This window comes from Benincasa hispida, chromosome 12 (assembly GCF_027475165.1).
Source record: "Benincasa hispida cultivar pf3 chromosome 12, pf3_genome.v1.1, whole genome shotgun sequence".
Classification (NCBI taxonomy): Eukaryota; Viridiplantae; Streptophyta; class Magnoliopsida; order Cucurbitales; family Cucurbitaceae; genus Benincasa; species Benincasa hispida.
Genome location: NC_143489.1, coordinates 43,440,879 through 43,465,764, shown reverse-complemented (window position 1 = coordinate 43,465,764; position 24,886 = coordinate 43,440,879). Strand labels below are relative to the sequence as shown.

General features: G+C 32.3%; 1 protein-coding gene across 1 annotated transcript; it reads left to right on the top strand.

The window, feature by feature from the left end:
• Positions 1-8,059: 8,059 nt before the first annotated feature.
• On the top strand, positions 8,060-10,031 carry LOC120068227 (protein MEI2-like 4). The gene is made up of 4 exons (XM_039019940.2): positions 8,060-8,691; positions 9,122-9,241; positions 9,349-9,508; positions 9,583-10,031. Exons 1-4 carry the CDS (start codon positions 8,126-8,128, stop codon positions 9,754-9,756), a joined length of 1,020 nt encoding a protein of 339 aa, XP_038875868.1. The 5' UTR covers positions 8,060-8,125; the 3' UTR covers positions 9,757-10,031.
• Positions 10,032-24,886: the final 14,855 nt, after the last annotated feature.

Sequence of the window (24,886 nt, the reverse complement as noted above, 5' to 3'; positions counted from 1 at the left end):
TCCGTATCGAACGGAGATTCCCGACTCCCCAAAACGGAGAATGGGGCGGGGACGGGGAGTGCATCCTCGCCCCGCCTTGGCCCCGTTGCCATCCCTACCCGTCCCCGTCCTAATTAGCTTCTACATATTTATTTAATATAATTATCTAATATTATATTGTTGTTATTATTATTATTATATAAATATTACATTTAAATTTCAAATTTGATTATTTATTGGAAAAGATAATGTATATGTTTAAATTGAATATTTAAAATTTAAATTATATACGTGAATAATTTGATTTATATTTATTTCTTTCTACTAAGAAATTAATTAGTTTTTTTAGGTCAAAATTTGAGTAGGTCATTTTAAATTCAAATTGTAAATAATTTAATAAAATTTGTTCACCTTAATGAATTAAATTATTTTAGATGAGATGGGAAATGACATTCTGACCCCACCTCGCCCGTGGACATATATTTTATAATTATATATATATTTCCATCCAATCATGTGTGCTTCCACAGAATTTTGACCCACGAACCCAACAAGATAATTGAGCAGAGTTTTGTGCTTGTGGAGTTGGATATGGATTCGTTGCGAAATGGGCTTTCTGGTTTTTGTGTGGAAATGATTGAATGTTGAGGGAAAACGAAGATGGTGAAGGGTTTCTGGTTTTGGTGTGTAAAGTGCTTCGGATCTCCCAAATTTTCATGCGACTCCACTCTTCCATCTGAACGGAAAGGAATGATCAAACAATGGAGAAGTGGAAGGGTAGACACAAAGAAATGAAACATATAACTGAGAAATTGAATAAAATGGTTTAATTTCTACTTTGAGGTTTTGATTCTTACACATATCAGATCCATTAAGTAGAGTTAATCAATCTAAAGTTAATATGTCGGAAAGTTTGCATTTCAACTATAGAGTTTTATGTTTGAATTCCTCACTAATCGTAAAAAGTAATTAAGAGGAGAAAATAAATTTACTCGAAAAATGTGAAAATAAAAATTTAGTTTTTCGCTGAATGTGAAAAATAGAAAAGAAAAATTAAAAAACTGAGTTACTTAATAAATATGTAAACTTCGATAATGTTTATTATTAAAGTTGAATAGTTTACACTAACTTTAAAAGTTTGTAGGGGGACCATTCTTATTAGTATCCTATTTTGGAAGTGATTTTTACCATTTACCTTTTTTTTCTTTTTATTTTACTAGAAAATGAAATTTTTAATAACCATAATCTTAAGTTAAATATCGCAACAAAATTTTAGTGGATGAAATTTGAGTAAAATGTGTGTATATATTATTTCTTTGTTTTCAAATTTATATTGAATTTGATATTGGGAAAAAAAAAAAACTTCCATTTATATCTATTTTAGAATTTGAAATGAAAATAAAGACTTGAAGTTTGGATTGTCACATCAGAGTTCCAGGTCTAAATTTTAGTTTGAAAATTGAAAAAGTTTCCTACTTCAAACATAAATTTGAAACATTGAAGATATTATATAGTCACTTTCGTTTGATATATTAGACAAACATATGATGATGACCAAAACACCCGATTCAGAAAGGTCAAAATGATCCTGAGGGAAAAAGAAAAGGGAGAGACGAAAAAGTGAAAAAGAAATCCCTTTTGCAATGGTCAACATGGAGGATTAGTGTTACACAAAAACAACCAAAATCGAAACCCCAACAGCGAAGGCCACTGATAGACAACACAACAATGAACAAATCCACATACAAAAAACAGCAAAGAGAAAAGGGATATTTATCCGAAAGCCAACATGGGGAAGGGAATATCTTGTCTTCTGCAAGACCCTTTTGAAAATATGTTGGTACAGAAAAAGGGTGCTTTCCAAAATGGTAAAAAAGTGGGGGAGAATGAAGGACATGGGTTTAGGGTAAAGAAAGAAGAAGAGGTTGGTAATTTTAGTTGTAGACTAAACAATGGCAGGCATTGGGTTTGCATGGAAATGGAAATGGAAATGGAAATGGAAATGGAAATGGAAATGGAAATGTGGCAGTTGGGAAGGTGGCAGAGCTAATCCCAAAGGAACAGAAGATATACAGTTTGTTTGGTTGTGTAATTATGGGAATTATGGTTCTACTTTCTAGCTTAGCCTATTTTCTTCTTCTACTGTTCTTTGTGTTATTACTTCTTCTATTTTCTGCGTTTTGGGCCTTTGAAAACATCTCTCCCCTTTTTCATTCTCCCTTCTCTATGTTTCCCAAATATGTCTTCTTTTCTTACGTTTATCAGTTTATGTGAGAGAATAGCACAACTACCCTTTTCTTACCTTTTTTTTTTTTTTTTTTTTTTTTTTTCTTTCTTCATTTTCGTTCGAGGATCATTTTGGCATTTTTGCTACCAAGAAGTTTTTTAGTCTTAAAACTCATTTAAATCTGTGTTTGGTTGTTTTTTCAAAAAACAAATCTGTGTTTGGTTGTATTATCTATTCGGGGGTGTTTGACTTATCAAGTTGAGTTGAGTTGGTATAATATATCAATTCATTGTTTGACCTACCAACTTTAAATATTGGTTGAGTTTAGTTGGTATATTTTACCAACTTACCCCAACTCTCCCTTCTTCCTATGTTTTCAATGGCTTCACACGTCGACCACTCTCACACTTCGAAAACTAACTCCGGGTTTCAACAACCACCTCCGATGACAATTTCGGCGACAAAATTCGGACTCCAAAAACTAGCTCTGGTGACCAACTCCGAGCTCTGACAAACTTCACGCGACCAACTCCGGCAACCACCTCCGGTGACACAACTTCGACAACCACCTTTGTAGGCTCCGACAACCACCTCCAACTACAAACTCCAATGAAAATCATTTTCGATGAACACCTTTGAGCGTGCAACTCTGACAACCAACTCAAGGTTTTGACAACCACTTTCGACGACGAACTCCGACAACCAACTCTAATACCACCTTCATGCGACTAACTTGGGCTTCTATAGTCACCTCCGACAATAATCTCCAGCGAAAATCATATTTGATGATCAACTTCAATGACCACTTTTGCACGCTCAACTCCGGGATTTGAAAACCACTCCCGATAACAAACTTCGACAACCAACTCCAATACACCTTCATGTGCCCAACTCCATGCTCCAACAACCATCTCCGACTACAAACTCCAACAAAAATTATTTTCAATGATCAACTTTGACAATCACTTCTGTCTACTATAAGATTGACGACGGTTAAAGTATGTTGTAGGGTTATTGATTATATAAAAAATCTTATTTTGTCTAAATTAAGTGCAATATTTATACGTAATGAATTCACATATCAAATGAGTGTAAATAATATTTAGACGAAATGTATGTAAATAGTTGAAAAGTATGTATCATAAAAAAAAAAAAACATAAAATTAAATTTTTTTTCCTATAATATTTTCCAGCAATAATTAGTGAAAAATTAATATTTGTTCTTTGATGATCCTCTAAATTTAGAGAAAATGAAAGTGAAAATTGGCTATAAAGTTTTGATTTCGCTTTAGTTTCTCATTTTATTCAACCATATTTTTACAAGAAATGTAATGTCAATTGTTGTTTATTGCCCAAAAAAAGAAAGAAAGAAAGAAAATATCTAAAATGTAAAAGAAAAAAATTGCAATACATATTTTATTCAAACAAAGATAGGTAGAGTTATCGAATAAACAAATTTCAAAACAAAAATAAAAATCATAAAAACATATTATTTAGAGTTAAAAAAACTGCATCAGATATCCAGACATATGAACTTAACTCTGTACCCCAAACAAAGACATATGAACTCAAACTAGATAACTTTGCACAAAAAACACAGACATATAAACTCCACAGATATATGAACTCCATAGACATATGAACTCTAGATATTTTATCTCAACTCAACGCCCCAAACAGTCTCTCAGAGACAAAATAAGTCATGGACTAAAATGACCACTTCTATGTTTCAAACATTTTGTAAGTGACAAATTTCTATTGACATTGTATTACTTTTATGTTTATTCGTGCTCATCTCTACTTCTATTAGTGATATGGACTATCAATTCAACTGAAAGGGTCGGAGTTTTTGGTTTAAAGAAAGTTTGTGGGTCTCACAACTTAAAATTAATTTTATGTTTTATAAACTGCTTTCACTCTGGGTCGAGGATTTCACAAATCTTCCAACTTCTAAATTTTATTAATTATCCCAAAGATCTAACGCGGTGTTTAGGATATTGAATTAAATTATGAGATATGAAATTAATATGTCAGAGTTAGGAAGTATGTGTTTAAATGTGTAAGTTTTTGTTTAAGATATAGAGCAATAAGATGGAATTGATAGAGTTTATCGATTAATGTGTAAACTTCAACAATAAACATAAAAATTGTTTATTGAAAATAAACCTAAGATTTTTTTAAACAGTGATAGACCTGTATTATGAAAGAAAAAAAATGTTATTTTCTTATAGGTTAATTAAATTTTTATTTGAAATTGATGTGAGAAAAAATTTTAAGTGTTACGATAGGAGTAATAAAAAAAAAATAAATAAATAAAAGAAATCAATCAACAAAATAAAAATACAAAAGATTACATGAAAAACTTAAAAAATGGAAAAAAAACCATAGCTTTGAAAGTTTATTATAACCATACATAATAATTCAAAACTTGGAAACTGGATACCACAATCGATTAGAAAAATTTATTACATGGAAAACTTTAAAACTGAGCTAATATAGTTCAAATTGGGATGACTATAGATTAAAGAGATGGATTAATTTTATAATAATTGAAATGAATTATTTTAAAAATATATAAAATATAGGATAACTACATTTTAATATTTGATTGATATGGAGAAAGTGTTGGTTTTTGGTGTGAGTGATGATTGATGGAAGAGGGTGGGATTGAAAATGATGATTGTGGGAGAAGTCTATAAGAGAAATAGGATCTTCCATTTGGGATTGCCATTTGATCTTTGATTTGACGCTTACTTTTATCTCCTCATTAACTTCATATTCCCATCATCTTTCTTTTTTCTTTCTTAAAAAAATATAATAAATAAAAATGTTATATCCAAACTTTAAAAATATTTCAAAACAAAATAGAGAGAGTCAGTTTGAGTCGTAAGCATCTGTCGGTTTATTGGTTAATTTTCAATCCTTTTTTACTTTTCATTTTTTTTTTATCTATCTCACTTTTTATAACAACATAAATTTCTCTCTCATTATATCTCATTTCAAACAAATTGTTCCATCCAGTATTTCTTTATATAATATATATAAAAATTGATATAATATCAAAATTATTCTCTAGTTCTATTGTAAACTTACCTTCTATTTCTTTTTAAATTTAGGTTCAAATCCCATCCATTATATTTATTTTTAATAAATTATATAAACTCTTTTGTTAATAAATTTTTTGGATCCATCCAGACATATTAAATCAATGTTTTCTTTTTTAATAGTGGATGTTTGCTTTTAAAGACTCGTGTAATTATTATTCGAAGATAATATATAATATACTAAGAATTTTGAGTTTTTATTATATTTTAATTCATGAAAATTAAATAGGAGAGAGAAAATATACTCATTAATTGTTTTTAAGCTTTGTTTATCTACAGTTGTAATCTGAAAAGAATATTGAGTTTTATGAAAATTAAATAAGAGGGAGAGAAATATACTCGATAATTGTTTTTAAGCTATGTTTTATCCACAGTTGTAATAAAAAAAATGGAAATAAATTAATTGTGGGTTTCTTTCATTACGATTTAATATATTTTCAAATAGACTATGGATCTCACCATTTCTAGGATAATGATTATGTATATCTTAGACTACAATTAAATCTATACATTCCATTTTCTTTATATAATAAAAATAATAAAAAATCTGATTTTTTCTTTTTAAATCTCAGTTATATGAATTCTTTTTTATCAGTATGTAGTTTGAACTACACAAAAATGGATGCAGTTTCAGCTATACTAAATTTTTATTTTACCATGCTTCATCTCCAAATATGAAATCAAGGCTACATTTACCGATTAAATTTCATATGGTTTTCGACAAAATTTTTTTAGATAAAATCTTGGGAGATAATTTTGGTTTTTCAAACTTAACTAGAAATGATAATTTTGAGATTTAATTAAAATACATACTTAAAAAAAAAACCTTTATATAAATACGTTTAATATCTTACACACTTGATTCTAGATGATTAAAATCCACATTATCGAAATGATGCTCAACATCGATAACAATTGAGGAGGCATATTTTATTCTTAGTCCAAACTTATTTGACAACATCAGTACTGTTCTACTAGTTTAAGACCACATGATTATAAATCTAAAATATTAAGGCGTTTTTGGGTAAGAAGTATTCTAAAATTATAATAACTAATTACTTTATAGTTTCTGATTAACTACCGTCAATCAATAATATTTTAAAACCTCAATTTGTTACAATATTTACTATTTGTTATAGTTTTTTTTTTTTTTTTAAAAAATTTACACATAATATTTTGTATTCTCTACTATAGTATTTACTATATTTTATTCTCAAATTAAAATAGTTTACACTTTAAATATATGTTATTATAACTCAAACTAAAATAACTTATACCTCAAACAAAAACTATTACAACCTAATTTTAATATTCTGGACTATAACAATTAGCTTCTTACCTCAAATGCCCGCAAAAATTTCAATTTAAAATCTAGGACCACATGGTAAAAAAAATATAGAACATAGAGAGTTCCACGGTAATGTGTGCATGGTTAAACATAACTTCTTAAAGTGATATAAATAATTGAAAATTTTTAATTTTTTGAAGTTTTTTTTTTGGGATAATTTAAATTGTAAATTGAAGTAAGGTATTTTTTATTTATAATTTTGAATGTATTTAAATAAAATGAAACAAGAATTTAAACACACTTTTTGGAATATAAAATGTTAAGGGATGTAAGAAAAAAAAAAAAAAACAAAAGGTGTATTTGGGACAAAATTTATTATAAGATCATAATAATCACATCTTGTTACAATAAATACTATTTTTTTATTTTTTCAATTAGTTACCGTCAATACTATTTCAAAATTCTCATTTACTACGGTATTTATTATTTGTTACAGTTTTTACTATTTTATCTTCATCATTTTTTTATTTATTGCTACATTGTTTAATATTTTTTTCTCAAATTCAAATAGTTTGCACCTCAAACACATACTATTATAATACAAACTAAAATAATATCTACTAACCTAACTATAATAACCAACTGTTTGTTCCAAACGTCTCCAAAGTTATTATGTAAAGAGATTTATATATTTGTTAAAAGATGTATGGTTTTAAATTTGATTGTTTTTTATTACTAATAAAATTAAATTTAAAATCTTATTTTGGAATTATTTCAATTTAATTAATAGATGTTAATATATTAAGATCGAAGTAAGTATTTAATAAAAAATCAAAATTAAAAGTATAAATTACTTCAATAAAAAATCAAAATTAAAAGTATAAATCAACCCTCATCTTTATTTCAGTTGCTCATGCTATTAACTTTATGATTGTCCACCCATAAATTTAAACATACATATATAATAAAATGAGTACTGAATGAAAATGGAAACTAAAAATATAATTTTTTAAATTTCGTAACTAAATTAAAAAAAAAACACAAATTTTAACATTTCAAAATTAACGGACCAGGGATAAAAAAACTATTTTTACCAAAAAGTTATTACTTTCCAATTTGGATTATTATTAACCTTTCTGTATGGTGTACTTAAAAAAAGTAACATTCCTTTAACCGTGCAAGAACCTTATAAAATATGGTGCAAAAAAAGTTGATATATCGTCGGAAATTGGTGCTAATTTTAATAATACAAATAAAAATAAAATAACATCAAATCTTTAAAGAAATCATTATGGTACGAAATCTGAAACAAGAAAAAAGAAAAAGAGTTCCATTATTTCTTACACTCCCTCCAACAACGCCGCCAACCGTCGGTGGAGCAAAACTCAGTTTGTCTTTTGTTTTTGTACTAAAAAACAAAACATTTATAACTTGACATGACCTCTATTATACTTATCACTTCCATTCTTCATCATTGGATCACCAAAAATCTAAAAAAAAAAAAAAAAAAACTTTCAAACCCTAACCATGGCTTCTCATCATATTAACCCTCTGCTCCCGTTTCCTCCTCAACCCATTTCCATTTCCTTCCCCTTCTCCCATTTTCATTACTCTTTCAACCCTCTCATGGCCTCCAAGCCTTTGAATCCCAATGCTCACCCTTTTCTTTCTGCTCCCCCGCCGTTTCTTCAGCCTCCTCCTCCTCCTCCTCCGCCTCATATCGTTGGCTATGGAAATTTCTATTACCCACGTGCCACTTCCGCTTACTTTTGGCAGTTTCATACTTATCCCTCTGTTAGCTGCTACAATGCTTGGCCTCCGGTGATGTGGCCGTCGTATCAGACGGCTGTGGGTTTCAGCGGTGGCGATATGACGGATTCGAAGAATATTTGCAAAGCAGACGGTGGGTTCAGACGAGAGTTTGTTGTCTCTAGTGGGCCGCGTAGAGATCAAATCAAATCTCCGCCGCAATGGGTGGAGAAAAAAATCAATAGCGGCGGCAACGAAGGAGACGGTGCAAACCCAGTTGAGAAAACTGTTCCTTGCTCGGAAATCACAACGATGATGATAAAAAATATTCCAAATCAACTCAAGTGGGTTCTCTTCTGTTCTCTTTAACTGTTTTTCCCTTTTTTAAAAAATTGATAATAATAATCTTCGAGTTTAGCAAATTCTTGGATTTCTGAACATTTTCTCGGAGGAGGGTTAATTAAAGGTATAAACTGAAGTGGGGTTATGGGTTTAATTCCAATTTTTAGTAGTTTGTCGGTGAATCGACATGAATTGATTTATTCGATTGTATAATGGGAATGTTTGTATTAAATTAATACATGCTGCACTTTCTTTGGTTTCTGCCCTTTCTCATTTTTCGTCTCCTCCTCCTCATTTGGAAATATTTCAGCATGTAATTGATTTCAATTGTAATTCATCATTATCATCTCCATTTGGTTTGGATATTCAATATTTGGGTTTGCATCAATTCTTTGTTGGGTTAAACACTTATGGAGAATGTTGGTAGAGCAGGAGGAGAGATCTTCTTCAGTTATTGGACAGATACTGTCTAATGATGAACCAACAGAGGGATTCTGAACCTGATTTCTGTGTTACTGAATATGATTTCGTTTATTTGCCTATGGATTTCATGTGAGTAAGTTTGAACAATAATACCCTATTTTTATTCTTCGTCATTTTCATTGAGGTTGTTAAGATTGATGATATTAATCTTGTTTGGTTTATTTTGATTTATATAGGAGATCATGGTACGAAGGGAAAGTGTCGAATTTGGGTTATGCATTTGTTAATTTCACTTCATCTATGGCTGCATACAAGTTTTGTGCTGCTTATCACAATCAGAAATGGGATGTTAATGTCAACAAGAAGATTTGTGAGATTACTGAGGCTAGAATTCAGGTTTATTCTCTTGATTTTCTAAACTTGTTTATTTACGATTCATTGTTGATGTGACGGTTTCATTGAATACTCAGGGCAAGCAAGCGCTAAAGAATGCATTCAAGAACAAAATCTTTTGGTGTTGCAATGATCAATATCTTCCTGTGATGTTATATCCGGCGAGTAATGGTCGGCGTCGATACAGAAGGATTAACGTTGGAAGGCGTATACCTCGTCTTCCTCGTAAGCCGCTTAAGAAAGTTCAGTAGTTGAGCTTCGAGTAGTGTAAACAGGAAGAAGTGAAGAAGATGTTAACATAGTTGTTGGGATGTTTTCTTTTCCCTCTTTTTTCTAGGTCGATGGGGATGAAGGCGTGTGTAGCTTGTGTTTTCATTGTCTCCCCGACCGTTACAGTTTGTTTGGGGAGAATTGAAAACATGAAAGGCTGTTTGTTTGTGTCTTTTTTCTTGGGGGGGTTAGATGTTGGGGAACCAAGTTTGTCTGAAATGGCTACTTTCTGCAATATTATTCTCTCTTCTTACTATGTTGTATAAGTCTTTTGATCATCTCCATACCAAGCCACATCACATGGGGTCCTAAAAATGTTTACGTTTTTAATTTTGTTTTTGAAGTTCAATTGGGTTAGGATTTTTCGGATTTCTTTGACACTCGAATGTCATTCGTGTCGTGAAATTAGCTATAAAAAAGTGCCCAAATTATCAGATGTCTCCAAAGGACAAAAAAAAAAAAGAAAAAAAAAAAACATAACAAATAATAGATAAAATACAATTAGGGTTGTGTTTGTGTGTGCATTCAATTTAAGATTTTCAACCATGAAGGTATGTTTACTTGTACAAATTAGGGGGGTTTGTGTTCGCATCCAAATTAAGATTTTCATTACTTTGGATATTTGTGATTCTATTTCTCTTAATACTTGAACTTGAATAGAAATATGGGTATCAATAGAATATAATATTAAAATAAATATAATAAAATATAATAAATACTAAAATAAATAAAGCAACAAAAGATTAGTTTCTAATAAATAAGACAATACAAGATTAATTTCTTTAATTTCTCCAATTTTATTGGATTGATGTCTAATATCTCTCTCAAAATCCACTAAAAGGTCACTATTTATACGTAATTTGACAATCTAGAGTTGGATTATATGGATATTAGTAGTGTGTAATCTTGAGATACATGAATGATATATGAGGTGATAGATAAGTGATACATGGTCAACGAACACTAATAATGAACATCTACATTATACCTAGTTTAACATATTTATAATACTCTTTTTAGATGTTAATTATATATGAAATATGTCTTGTTAAAATCTTATTAGGAAAAAATTCACTATTTCATATAATTTGATACTCTTAAAAAGAATACAGTATATTTACTCTCTTTCATGAAAATATCACTCCAGATCTTTGAGTTTGTCGGATTCTAACAATGTGCACTGATTTTCCAAAGGTAGTTGGTAATGATTTTATCAATAAGTCAGTTAGGTTATTCTTCGAACAAATTTGTTATACAGTGATGTCACAACTTTCTTCAAAATCACGAGTATAGAAAAGTTTTGATAAAATATGCTCTGTTTTATCTCTTTTAATATATCATCTTTTGATTTGGGATATGCATGCTGTGTTGTTTTTGTATAATATCATCAGAAGATTGATTTGGGATATGCTTGACAGTTAACGGATGGTAGATCTCGTGGCTAAAGAGTTTAGTCAGTTATTCACGTACCGTTGGAGCTTCGAGCCATAGGTTCATAAGGTTCCTTTGGTAGCTTGGATACAAGTTGAAAATCAGTTTTTGGGACAGTTTGAAATGTTCAAATTGACAAGAGGGAGTTCGATTATATATGATATAATTGAATTGGTTAAATGTATATGATATGATTGACTAAATGTATGAGATACATTATTTTGGAGGAAATTTAATATAAATATGATTTATATCAAGTAGAGGAGAAAACACTATAGATTGATATATGATATCAAACTATATGTTAAGAATATAATATGATTATAGTCATTATTTTATTAATTGGACGGTTATGAGAGCCTATACGATAGCGCCCGCCAACTAAACGATCACACACCCGCGTTTCCTAATGGATCGCCCGCGATTTCCTAAACGATCGCTTACCTACTACTAGACGATCACTTAGCAATTACTACACGATCATGTACCCTAACCTAGACGATCAAGCACCCGACTATACGATAGTCTTCCCTATCTCCCACTTGCTTGTACGTAGTACACAATTTCTTTTCCTCCTTCCCTCTACCAATTCCATCAAAGTCCACCTTTTAGATTTTCACTCCGGGAAGACTGAGGGCTTCAGTGGTGGTATCGTCACCATTGCCTTGTGTTTGTACTTTTCTATTCGTGTAGACGACCGTGGTGGTGCTAGGAGATTATTTGCTGGACAAGAAAGAGTGAGAGGAGTTCACTCACGGTGAGACTGAGTTCTTGTGAAGAAAGTCTTCAACTGGTAAGTCTCTTAGTCTTTTGTAATTAGGGTTTTTAATGCATATATATATGTTAGAATGTATGTGTGAAAATTCTGTCACAATGAAATTGGAAAGATCCGCTTCCGCTCATAGGTACTCTTGTATAAGAGTTCCTTCATCATAATCATTATTTTTGCAACGATACTTAAGTGATTTAGAACAAATACTATCGAAGGGCAGTCAAGAATTCCTTCACAAAAGCAAAACATATCTTGACCAAATACTATCTCCAGAATAGCTCATATTTCGATAGTTATCGTTTTCGGTCAAGATCTTTACTAACACTTAGTAAGTCTTGTAAGTGTAGACCCACCATTTTCAGATCTTACAGAACGATAAGAGTATGCATCCAAAATAGAAGACAAATACCCAAGATGGAATTATAAGACCCTATTCATTTTACTGAAGCCTGGGTTGTTCTGAATCCTATGTTTCAACCCTCCATGGGGATCGCCGTGGTTAACGACTAGCTAGTGCCATCTAAAAACGACAACAGGTGCAACATAGGAATCTCACGGTTCAAACTAATAGAGGAGACCGTAGGAGAATGTTGACACATTTCCTTTACCCACTTACTATGAACGACTTCCCTCATTCACCTTCTTATTGACCCATGCAAATACTTTCCGAATGGAGAAGTTGAGGTAAAATTAATACGAAGCCGAGCATGGATCTCATGGTGTGAACTCTTGAGGACGTGAGAGCTAATAACTTTTAATCTCCCATTAAAGTGTTCTAAATGTTTAGGTAAATTTATACTAAGGGTATTTTCGTCTAATAAAAACAACCCAAAGTCTAGATTGTTTATCAAAGTATAACATTAATAAATGGATTTAAACCTACGATGTCTAGGTGATAAATCGTTTTTATTACCTCACACCGCTCACGAATGCTCATAAAACTAGTTACCAACGCTCAATTATTCGGCCATAATCCCCAGGTAGGAGGTGTTCCATAGACCATCAACTTAAGTACCCCCAGCCTTCGACAGGATTATATACCGGTTGAGTTTGTAACCTTAGTTTTACAAGTTTAATGACCTATTTTAACTATTAAAACAAGTGGTTAACCTAAGTGAGTATGCAACTGTTCTTTGTTATGGACTTTAAACGTCTAACCCAATTTTATAACAGCTTACCAAATTTTAGACATGCTAAACATCCACGACAAACAACAAAGACATTCAATATCTAATATAACTATTATATTAAAGAAAAGAAACCTGAACATGCATACTATATATTATAACAGTTTATAATATACTTTCAATGCATGTAACATGCTTCCTACGGTGGTATTTTAAATCTACGCGGCATACTGTATGCACATACAAGATTTATTTAATTATAACATACATCACATGCATAAATAATTAAATACTAACTGATATGACTTTAGTTTTGGCATAACTAAGCAAACAAAAACCAAATTATTACAAAACAGCTTCAGAACCGCTCAAATCGCTCTAAAACAAATTCAAATAGTTTGAACCGGACCCGAATTGTCTGAATCGGACCAGCCAATTCTGAACCGGACTAGCCAAATCAATGGTATTTTCTTTCAATGTGTTTTCCACGCTTGTGACTCCTAGGTTCATTTGAGTTAGCGACTGCACCACTGTTATCATAATACAGTGTGATAGACAGGTGCATATTTGAAACAACTTCCAATTCAGCTAAGAATTTGCGTAGCCATACTGCTTCCTTAGCAGTTTCACATGCAGCCATGTATTCCGCTTCCATGGTGGAGTCAGCGATACAACTTTGATGCTTCTCCAAACTATAGCTCCTCCGTTAAGAGTGAAAACTAATCTTGAGGTAGATTTCCTAGAATCTACGTTAGTCTGAAAATCAGAATCGGTGTATTCTGTAAGGATCAAATCCTTAGGTCCATACACAAGCATATAGCCCCTCGTTCTACTTAGATACTTGAAGATATTTTTGACAGTGGTCCAATGACCATGTCCAGGATTAGATTGGAACCTGCTGACGATTCCAACTGTAAAACATATGTCGGGGTGTGTACACAACATAGCGTACATCAAACTCCCAACTGCAGAAGCATATGGAATTTTGTTCATCTCCTCAACCTCCTGAGGTGTCTTAGGACATTGTTCCTTCGAAAAATGAATTCCATGCCTGAAAGGTAATAAACCTTTCTTGGAATTTTTCATATTATACCTTGACAACATCTTGTCAATATAAGATGTCTGAGATAGTGCCAATGTTCAATTTTTTCGGTCTCGAAAGATCTGTATTCCTAGAATATACTGAGCATCACCCAAATCTTTCATTTGGAACTGTGATGCTAACCATCTCTTTACTCAGCAAGAAAACTTGTCTCATTCCCAATGAGCAAGATATCATCAATGTATAGAAGTAAGAATGCTACAGTTTTGTTGACTATCTTCTTGTATACACAAGATTCATCAACGTTCTGTTCAAAGCCATAAGATTTAATCGTAGTGTCAAATCTTATATTCCTGGTTCCGACGCTTGTTTCAATCAAAAAATGGATCGATTAAGCTTACAGACTTTCTGTTTCTGTCCTTTTTCGACGAACCCCTTTGGTTGAGACATAAAAATACTTTCATTAAGATAATCATTCAGAAAAGCTGTCTTGACATCCATTTGCCATATCTCATAGTCATAATATGTAGCAATGACAAGAAGTATTCTTATTGATTTGATCATGGCAACAGGAGAAAAAGTTTCTTCATAATCAACTCCTTCTCTTTGGGTAAAACCCTTTGCCACGAGTTTGGCTTTATAGGTCTGAACCTTGCCAATTTTGTTTCGTTTTCTCTTGTAGATCCACTTACAACCTATAGGTGTAACACCTTGTGCTTGATCTACAAGTTCCTAGACTGAGTTGAAGTACATGGACTCCATTTCATCCTCCATGGCTTTTATCCATTGTTTCCTGTCGACATCTTCCATTTTCTTCTTAAATGTTAATGGATCCTCTAAACCATCATCTTGTATGATGTTTTGAGTTTCTGTTAAACCCATGTAGTGTTCAGGTTGTTGAATAACCCTTCTACTACAACGAGGCATTCCCAACTCTTGGGTTGGACGTGATGGGACAACAACCGTTGTTGATGGACCAGCTTGATCAACAACTCTTGTTAATCTATCTGTAGTATCTTTAGATAGTTCTTGCAATATTAGCTTATTGCGAGGTAGATGATTTTTAATATGATCCTCTTCGAAGAATGTTGTATTTGTTGATACAAGCACTTTATCTTCTTAGGGATCATAAAAGTATCCTCCTTTTGTTGCCATGGGATATCCTACAAATAGGCATAATTTCGAACGTGTTTCCAATTTCTTAGGATTCCGTACCAACACGTGTGCTGGACAACACCAGATACGAAAATGACGTAAACTTGCTTTGTGTCCTTTCCATAGTTCATATGTGTTTTTGAAAAAACTTTTGGACGGAACAATGTTCAGAATATAAATTGCAGTCTGTACTACATATCCCCAAAAGGATTGAGGTAATTGAGCATAACTCATCATAGACCGAATCATGTCCAATAAGGTTCGATTTCTCTTTTCTGTAACACTATTTTGTTGTGGTGTTCCAGGTGCTGTGAGTTGGGATTGGATTCCTTGACCTACTAGATAGTTCTGGAATTGCAAATCCATATACTCACCACCTTGATCAGATCGAAGTGTTTTAATTATTTTACTTAATTGATTTTCAGTCTCAGTCTTAAATTCTTTGAACTTTTCAAGAGTTTCAGACTTGTGACTGATTATATAAATATAGCCATATCGAGAGTAATCGTAAATAGAAGTGATGAAATACTGATATCCTCCTCGAGCTTTAACATTCATCAGACCACAAAGGTCTGAATGTATAAGTTCAAGAGGTTCTTTGTCATGAAGACATTTGTCAGAAAAAGATATTTTCGTCATTTTTTCCTCAAGACATGATTCACATGGAGGTAGGGAATTGTCTTCTAACTGATTTAGATGATCGTTTTTTAGCAATCTCTCAATCCTGTTGAGATTAATTTGACCAAGGCTTAGGTGCCAAAGATGGGTGCTAGGAGAATTTTTTTTTTGTTTTTTATTATGAGTTTCTGCCGTTTTAAACGCCTCTATATTTAAAATGGATTTTGCTTCCGTTGGTCGTAATATGTATAAGTTATTTGCAGGTTCAGTAGAACAAATATGAACACCTCTTGAATACACACTTCATTACATTCAAAAGATACACTGTACATATTCTCTAAAAGACAAGAAATGTAGATCAAATTTCTTTTCATCTTATGTACAAAGAACACATTCTTGAGCAAGATAAAAGAATCTCCAAAAAACAACTTCACATCTCACACTTCTTCAGTTGAAATGACTTTACCTATACCCACCTTGAAAGTCATCTTATATTCAGAAAGTCTTCTCTAAGAACTAGTTTCCTGTAGAAAAGTACAAACATGATTAGCGGTGCCTGAATCTAATATCCAGGTATGGTGAGAATTTTCCACTATACATGTTTCAACAAGTAGTAAATCATATTTACCTTGTTTAATCTTTTCTGCTTTCTTTTCAGCTAGATATTATGTGCAATTACACTTCCAATGCGCAACCTCTCCACAATGAAAACATTTTCCTTTGGGAGTTTTGTTTTGTTTTTCTTCGCAGCGGTTTTCTTTTTTCCTTTTCTTTTCTTCTTCATTTGTGAAGAAGGACCAACTTTCTTATCATCAATGAGTTTCGTACCAGACGTGGACCCTGTGTAAAACTTTTTCGGTTTGGAAATAACATTTATTTCTTTTTCCTTGAGGTTCATCATCCTTGTATACCTCTAATGTCGGTTTAAAACTGGCATTAAAATTCCGCCTTAAAAAAAAAAAAACAAAACCAACTTTCTTCCCCCGATTTTTTTTTTTATTTCTTTTTCCTTTCATTCCCCATATTCATTCACAACATCTACTTCTTCTTATGCGTTTGAACGACAATCCATCTCCAGCTTCTTCTCCATCGTTACTCACTTGGTAAATTTCTTACTCTTTCATAAATCTCCCATGTTTTCTTTGATTTTTGTTAGTCTACAGTTAAACCCTCTATTTTTTTTCCTCCAAAATTACCTTATAGGATTTTTTTGTCTCTTATTTTCTCTTTGCTGTTCCATTTGAAAGTAATCGTGATTTAAATTCCATAAACTAATATTCAGTGAATTGATCGGAAGAAAGGTAAGAAAATTACATCAAAGAAATCAAGAGAGGAAGAGAGGTAATTCGATTGGTTGGAATTGATTTGCAGCAAAACAATTCTCAATATATCTTGTTTCTTTGTTTCTGACATATGGTTTTTGGTTTTTCACACACACATCCCTCACTTTACAGATGGTTGAAACGAAGAAAGAGAGAAACAACATCGAATTTCATCACAATCCAATTTTGACCTTCCTTCTTTGTTTTCCTATTGATTCTTGGTAAATTGATTCCTTGTTTTTTTCTTTCTGTTCTTCAAATTTCCCTTTTTTTTGTTTTTGTTTTTTGTTTGAATGAGATGATATCTCCACGATAGGTGAGACATTTTGGGATTTTATTTGATTTTAAGAATTTAGGGTTTCCTTGTAATTTATGGGATTTTGCTCAATTTTTAGGATTTGGGTCTTTTTATTAGGTTTCTTTGATTATTTTTGGCATTCAATTTCATAAATGATAGCAAAATTGAGTTTATGCCGCTGTAGGTTGGGTGAAAAATTCTATTTTCTTGCTTTCCTCTGTGTTTTTGCTTTTGCTCTATTGTAACATACATTTTCCATTTTTGTTTTTATTTTTATTTTTACTTTTGCAATGTCATTTTATTCTCCATAAGCATGAAGAAAAATTGTATCATAATTGTATCGAGCGGTAGGTTATGCTATATTCACTTCATGATGCAAGGATTTTCTTGATGTCCCAAATTTAGTTATATAAACAAAATAATTTCAACTTGCACACATATGTAATAAGAATATTTATTATCTTTTTGTTTGTTGCATTTGATGATCTGTGTTCAAGATGATTCTGTGGGTACTGTCTTCGTTTTTTATTGAATGGGTTGCGAGGTTTAAAAATTGTATATTGTTTATTGATCCAAGTTACTTTTAAGAGTAAAGTATTTCACCGAAATATCAATAGTGACGGAAGCCTTTGTCTTGTCATCCTTAAAAAATAGTGGAGCCCCACATTTATGTTTTTTTGAAAGTTGAATTTTTGACCTCTCCGTGATTAAAGTTTAATTTTGAGCCTATTGTGTTTGACTAAAGTTTGATTTATATCCCTTTGTGTGATTAAATTCTTGTTTGAGTCTATTGTGTGTTCAAGTGTTATTTAGGTCTATTTTCAAAAGTTAAATAAGTTGGTTAAGTTTAATGATCTTTATTATTTTGAGTGTGAAGTAAGATTACTTTGAGTGTAAGGTAAGATTGCTTTTAGTATATGGGAGAGTAAGGGAGTGCTCAAATGAGTTTTGCTTGATTTTCTAACTTTTGAATGCAAATACCCAATAATGGGGTAGCAAGATTCGAAAGTCCAATACTCTTCCTTGCAAGGACACTTGAAAGTGGAGCTTTGTCACCATCCATATGGTTCCTACTCCTTATGGTGCTAGTATTGTCCCTTTAGTTCTTGCTTCAATATTTACACTATCGTTGAAAAAATATCTGATGTATCCTTTTTTTTAATTTTTTTTTTATTTTTTATAATTATTGAACTTGGTTGTTAGTTGTTATCTTTGGGCTTGTTTATGACTTTGAGGCTCAAGCCTTTTTTATTTTGGCTATTGTGCAGTAACTTTTAGTTTCTCTATTCTTTCAAATTACCGTTCTTGTGCTTTCATCATCGAACATAAGCTGACTATTGGCACTCTTAGATAAAATTAAAGTAGTTTCAGAAAAATTATTTTCTTAACTTGTCAACATTGATGCCTTTACTTTTATTTTCTCCCTTAGTCTCTAAAAATCACAAAAATTAATGTATATGGACGTCCAAAGTTATCGAATTATAAAAAATGAACATTATTAATTGTGTTACAACATGATTGTTCCAATTTTCTTGTTATTTTTCACAAATTTTCCTAGCTTCATTGTTGTTTTGAAACATTAAGAGCTAATTCTTTTTATATAAGTCTACATGGAGGAGGCTATCGGTTATTGTCGTTGAAATGCAGTTGTTTTGTCCATGAATATTATAGAGTTGGAAAGTTGTTTTGTCCATGAATGGTTGTGTTTTTCGGTTGTATTTTTGTTTTGCTTATGGATTATTTGGGCACAGGGATCTAAGTCTATTATTTTTGTTGGAAGGTTTTAAGGGTTGTAGTTTTCTATCGGCGAAGTAGTAGAGGCTTGAAAACAGAGTACCTCTTAATCATTAAATGTATTTTTCTCTATTAATGTACTAGCTCCAGTTCTTCTAGCTCTATTGATCTTTATTCTTTGTTGGCGTGTTGGAGAGTCTTCTACTGTAAACTCCATCATGACGTCATTAAAAGTTGTCTTCTACTCAATCTATTAATTTATTGGAATATAATAGTACGAATTCTCTTTGTTTCTCAATGTATACAATACTTATTGTAGGAGAAAAGAGAAGGAAAATTTTAAGGAACAAAGAAATTAACTTAATTACAACTTGGTAATATTTTGGTCTTTGCGGATCTTGTTGGTACTTAACAAGGGACTCTAATGTGGTTACTTTTTATAGTTTTAAATTCTGTCATCGTCTCAACATTTTAGTTCTCACTTTAGACAAAGGTAGATTTACTTGGTCGAATATGTGGATTTGTGTTGCTTCTTATAGGTTAGACAGGTTTTTCCAATCCCACAAAAAGTCCCTCATAAGTTTTTACAGTCTTTTACAAACCGAATACGTAGATCTAAAACATTGAAGTCGACAACAAGATTGGATATACTTATTCGATGAAGATTGTAGAAGTACAAGGCTGGAAGAAACTTATGGTTCATTCTTTCACAATTTATATTCAATACTTCTTATAAGAGAAAATACAAGCAAGCATTTTGGAAGAAAAGAAAGAACACTAATTATATTTTGAAAGCTCCCCCTTTTCATGTTGTTGGCATTGCAGATTTTTTGATTTATAATTTGATTTGATTTGATTGATGGGTTTTGTAGACGACCTCACGCATCTTGAGGATTGAAAGGTGGAAAGGTTGAAGAAGAATATTTTGAAGAGGGGTTGTGCCTGAGACCGCTATAAAGAAGGGAAAGGCTGCCTTGTTGGCCCTATTCTTCTTGGATTCTTCATTTTTGTCGCCATTGGATCATGTGAGTTTTAGATTTTGAATACTAATTTCCTTCTTTCCTCTTTCATATGCTTATGCTTATGTTTTGGCATGCACAACAGAGAATATGTTGAGCTCTGATAATTTATGGGTACTATTTATTTGTAGTTTAGATTTGAATCAAGATGCTTGAGTTAAGGTTTAAGGTTGCTTTGGGTAAGATTACTCAGTTTGAATACTTTTTGGGAGTAAGGATTTGGTATTGCAACTTCTTTATGGTTTTTTTTTGGGAACTCTAGATCCAACACATTCATTACAAGAATTTTGCCTTGAATGTACCATTTATGCACATTCCCAATAAACACGGTTAGTTGAATATGAATTTTGATCACATTTTCACTTTTAATCCTTTGTCTTAAATCTTTTTTGTTTGTGATCCTTTGAACAACAGTGGTTAGACAAATATGCCTATAACCAGACACTATTGAAGCTGGGGGAGGGTCTATTCAAGAAGAATTATGAAGGGATCCATACTTACCAAGTGCAGAGGGACAGTAAACTCATAGTGTTTGTATTACTTGTAATTTATGTTTTCAAGGCCTAAATTATTGTACGACCTTTTAAATTATAATTTTATAACAGAATTTGGAGATTAAATGTAGTAGATTTACAATCCATACATGAATAATATGTCATAGCCACAACGTTCGATGATGATGTGTCATGTTATACTTTTTTATCGAAAAATGGATTCGACAACAGAATTTTAAAAAATTGAACAATAATTGATAAAACGGAAAGATTTTGGGATTCAATGTCAGTTTAAAATGCTTCATTTGATTCTTGGGCTTCAGTTGCAACTGACATTAAAGAGCTTTAATGTCGGTTGCAAATTTCATTAAAGGGTACATGGAAACTATTTTGCTAAACCTAAAATTGGAGTTAAAAGTGGCATTGCATAGACTCATTAAGTTTGTTCATTTTTCAGCAACGTTAGAATGGCTACAGCCGCATTAACTCTTTTAAGTGATGACAAATTGACTGACGAGAACTACGCTAGTTAGAAACAACGATCACAACAATTTTGATCATCGATGAGTTACGCTTCGTCCTTACGGAGGAGTGTCCTCCTATTCCACCTCAGAACGGCAGTCGAAATTTTTGGGAGGCTTATGAGTGATGGACACGGGCAAACGAAAAGGCCTGAACTTACATCTTGGTTAGTGTCGACGATGTTTTGGCCAAGAAGCATGAACCTATGGTCTCAGTGCATGAGATCATGGAGTCCCTGCGGGGAATGTTCAGACAACCGTCTGGACAGCTTAAGCATGAAGCTCTCAAATGCATCTTCAACTCCAAATTAGAGGCTGTTCGTGAACATGTGCTGAACATGATGGTCCACTTCAATGTGGCGGAGATGAGTAAACGATGCTACCGAATTGGAGAGTCAAAGTTGGGAATTGACCTAAGAAATCCTATCCATTTTTGGAGTTTGAATTGTTCCGAATCCCATGTTACAATCCTCCGAGGGGATAATATTCATTAAACGACTAGCAAGGGCCACGTAAAACTAACTAGCAGGGAAACATAGGAATATCACAGTCCAAACCAATAAAAGAGATAGTAGGACACGTTGACACATATCCTTTACCCACTTACTATGAACTACTTCCCCCATTCACGTTAATTCTGACCCATACGAACATGTTTAGAATGGAGGTCACTTCCAGGGTGATACAAAGCATCGTATGAATTTCACGGTGTGAACTTTCTAGGGACGTGCGAGTTGGAATCAATATATCACATATTTGATTTTCTAATGAACAATTTCCTCTTATTCACCTTGATCTTGATTCATGCAAACACTTTCCGAATGAAGCAGTCGAGGTATAATCAACATGAAACAAAATGTTTTGAGCCTTTTACCTAATTGGTTCTCAACCTCAGCCTTATATTCCTTGAACTTTTCAAAGTATAGGACTTATGATGTATTAGGTAAATGTAGCCATACTTAGAATAATCATCGAAGAAGCTGATAAAATATTCATACCCTTCTCTAGCTTTAACATTTATCGGACCACTAAGGTCTGAATGTACCAGCTTCAAGGGTTCTTTGGCTTTAAGACCTTTTCCTAGAAAAAGATCTTTTAGTTATTTTACCCTCAAGACAAGATTCACACGACGGTGATGAAATGTCTTCTAATTGATTTAGATGATCGTGCTAAACCAATCTCTCAATCCTATTGAGATAGATGTGACCAAGTCTCAATTTTCAAATATAGGCATTTGGAAAAATTTTCCTTTTCTTATTTTGAGTCTCAACTGTTTTAAACATCTCTATGTTCAAAACGACTTTTACCTCAGTCATTTTTAACATGTACAAGTTATTTTCTAATTTTGCGGAACAAATATTAAGATCTTTCGAAGTAATGAACACTTCATTACTTTCAAAAGAAACTTTGTAATTTTGTTCCATCAAACATGAGACGGATATTAAAATCCTTTTCATAGAAGAAATGTAATAAACATTTTCAAGTAAAATGTACCTATCTTCTATAATAACTTCATATGTTCTACTGTTTTAGCTGAAAACAACCTCCCCGGTCCCTACCTTAAAGGTCGCTTCACCTTCTATAAGTCGTCTTCAGGAACTAATTTCCTGAGAGAAAATACAGATATGATCAGTGGCACTTGAATATATTATTCAGGTCTTTTTATTGTTTTCCACTAAGCATGTTTTGATGACTAGTAAATCGCATTTACTTTGTTTGTTCGAATTTTGCATTTTCATCTATATTGTTCAAAACTTTAGATGAGTTGGGAGATAGAGAACACTCCTCTGTTAAAACTTATTTTGAATCATCATTTGCTAGTAATTTGCATGTTGAATTGTTATTCCCGTTAATTAAAGCGGAAGCGAGTATTTTAGAAGAATTCGACATGCTGAAGTTTTAAACATATTCTTATTTGTAAATTGCAACTAAATCCAAATCAAGTTTTAGCAAAAAGTAATAATGTACCCATAACCATTATTTATTTGCAACGATACTATAGTGAGTCAAAATAACTGTTACCTGAGGCAGTCAAATACTCCTTCACTAAAGTAAGACATTCTTGACTAAATACCATCTCTAGAATAACTCATATTCCAATAGTCATTTAGCTACCGTTTTCGATCAAGAACTTACTAACACTTAGTAATTCTGTAAGTGTGACCCGCCTTTTTTAGATCTTATAGAATGGTATGAATATGCCCCGAATTGGAAGACAATGTTCAAGATGGAACTATAAGACCCTATTCATTTATGAAGCTTGGATTGTTCCGAATCCTATGTTACAACCCTTCGAAGGGATCGTTGCGGTTATCGACTAGCTAGTGCTGCCTAAAAATGATAGCAATTGCAACATAGAAATCTCAAAATTCAAACTAATGGAGGAGACCATAGGATATGTTGACACATTTCCTTTACCCACCTAGTATGAACTACTTACGCCATTCACCTTGTTATTGACCCATGCAAACAATTTCCGAATGGAGCAGTCGAGGTAAAATCGAAACAAAGCCAAGCATGGATCTCACGATGTGAACTCTTGAGGACGTGAGAGCTAACAACGATATATCAAATATATTGTTAATCTCCCACTGAAATGTTCTAAATTTTTGGGTATTCATTTACTCAAGTTTGTTCTGGCTAATTGAACAACCTAAGTCTAGGTGTTTATCCAAGTATAACGTTTATATTATGATTTAACCTACGATATCTAGGTGATAAACTAGTTTTAAAACCTCACATCGCTCACGTATTGCTTCATAAAACTGGATAACAACGCTCAATTATTCATCCATAATCCCCAGGTAGGAGGTGTTCCATAGATCGTCAACTTAAGTACCCCTGTCTTAGACAGGATTATATACCGGTTGAGTTTGTAACCAAATTTTACAAGATGTCGACCTATTTTAACTATTAAAATAGGTGGTTAACCTACGTGAGCATGCAACTTATCTTTGTTATAGATTTTAATGTCTAATAAAAATTTATAATAGCTTATAAAATTTTAGACATGCTTTTGTATCCATAACATACATCAGATAAGCATGGTTTAATATAACACTTATACTAAAATAATTGAACCCTAAGCATGCATACTATGTATTATAACATTTTATAACATACTTTCAATGCATGTGACATATTTCCTATGGTGAAATTTTAAATCTACATGGCCTACTATATGCACATTTAAGATTTATTTAATTATAACATACATCACATGCATAAATAATTAAACACAAACTAATATGGTTTAGTTTTGGCATTCTCTGAGATATATTTGGTAATTTTTGGTTTGTGGGAACCAACTGAATTGGAAAAAGAAATGAAGGAGGATTTTTCTTTGAGAGAAGTAAAAAGGCCAAAACTTTTTTGTGCAAGTTTTTTCCTTTTTTCCTCTGTGATCAAAACCAATTTTTTTGATCAACTGAGATAGAGAGTGTTCGCACGAGGTTTCCGGAGAAACGTGTTTCATGGTGTTGAACTTAGGTTGGTGTTGATGTTGGAGTTGATTTGATGCGATGTGGTTCGATCTCTAATATTTGATCCTCTGATTCTCTCTTAGTTGGGTGAATATG

Coding starts and splice junctions, on each gene's coding strand:
- LOC120068227 (XM_039019940.2), top strand. CDS start 8,126: ATGGCTTCTCATCATATTAACCCTCTGCTCCCGTTTCCTCCTCAACCC. Junction 8,692..9,121: donor AATATTCCAAATCAACTCAA/GTGGGTTCTCTT, acceptor TTGGTAGAGCAG/GAGGAGAGATCTTCTTCAGT. Junction 9,242..9,348: donor TATTTGCCTATGGATTTCAT/GTGAGTAAGTTT, acceptor TGATTTATATAG/GAGATCATGGTACGAAGGGA.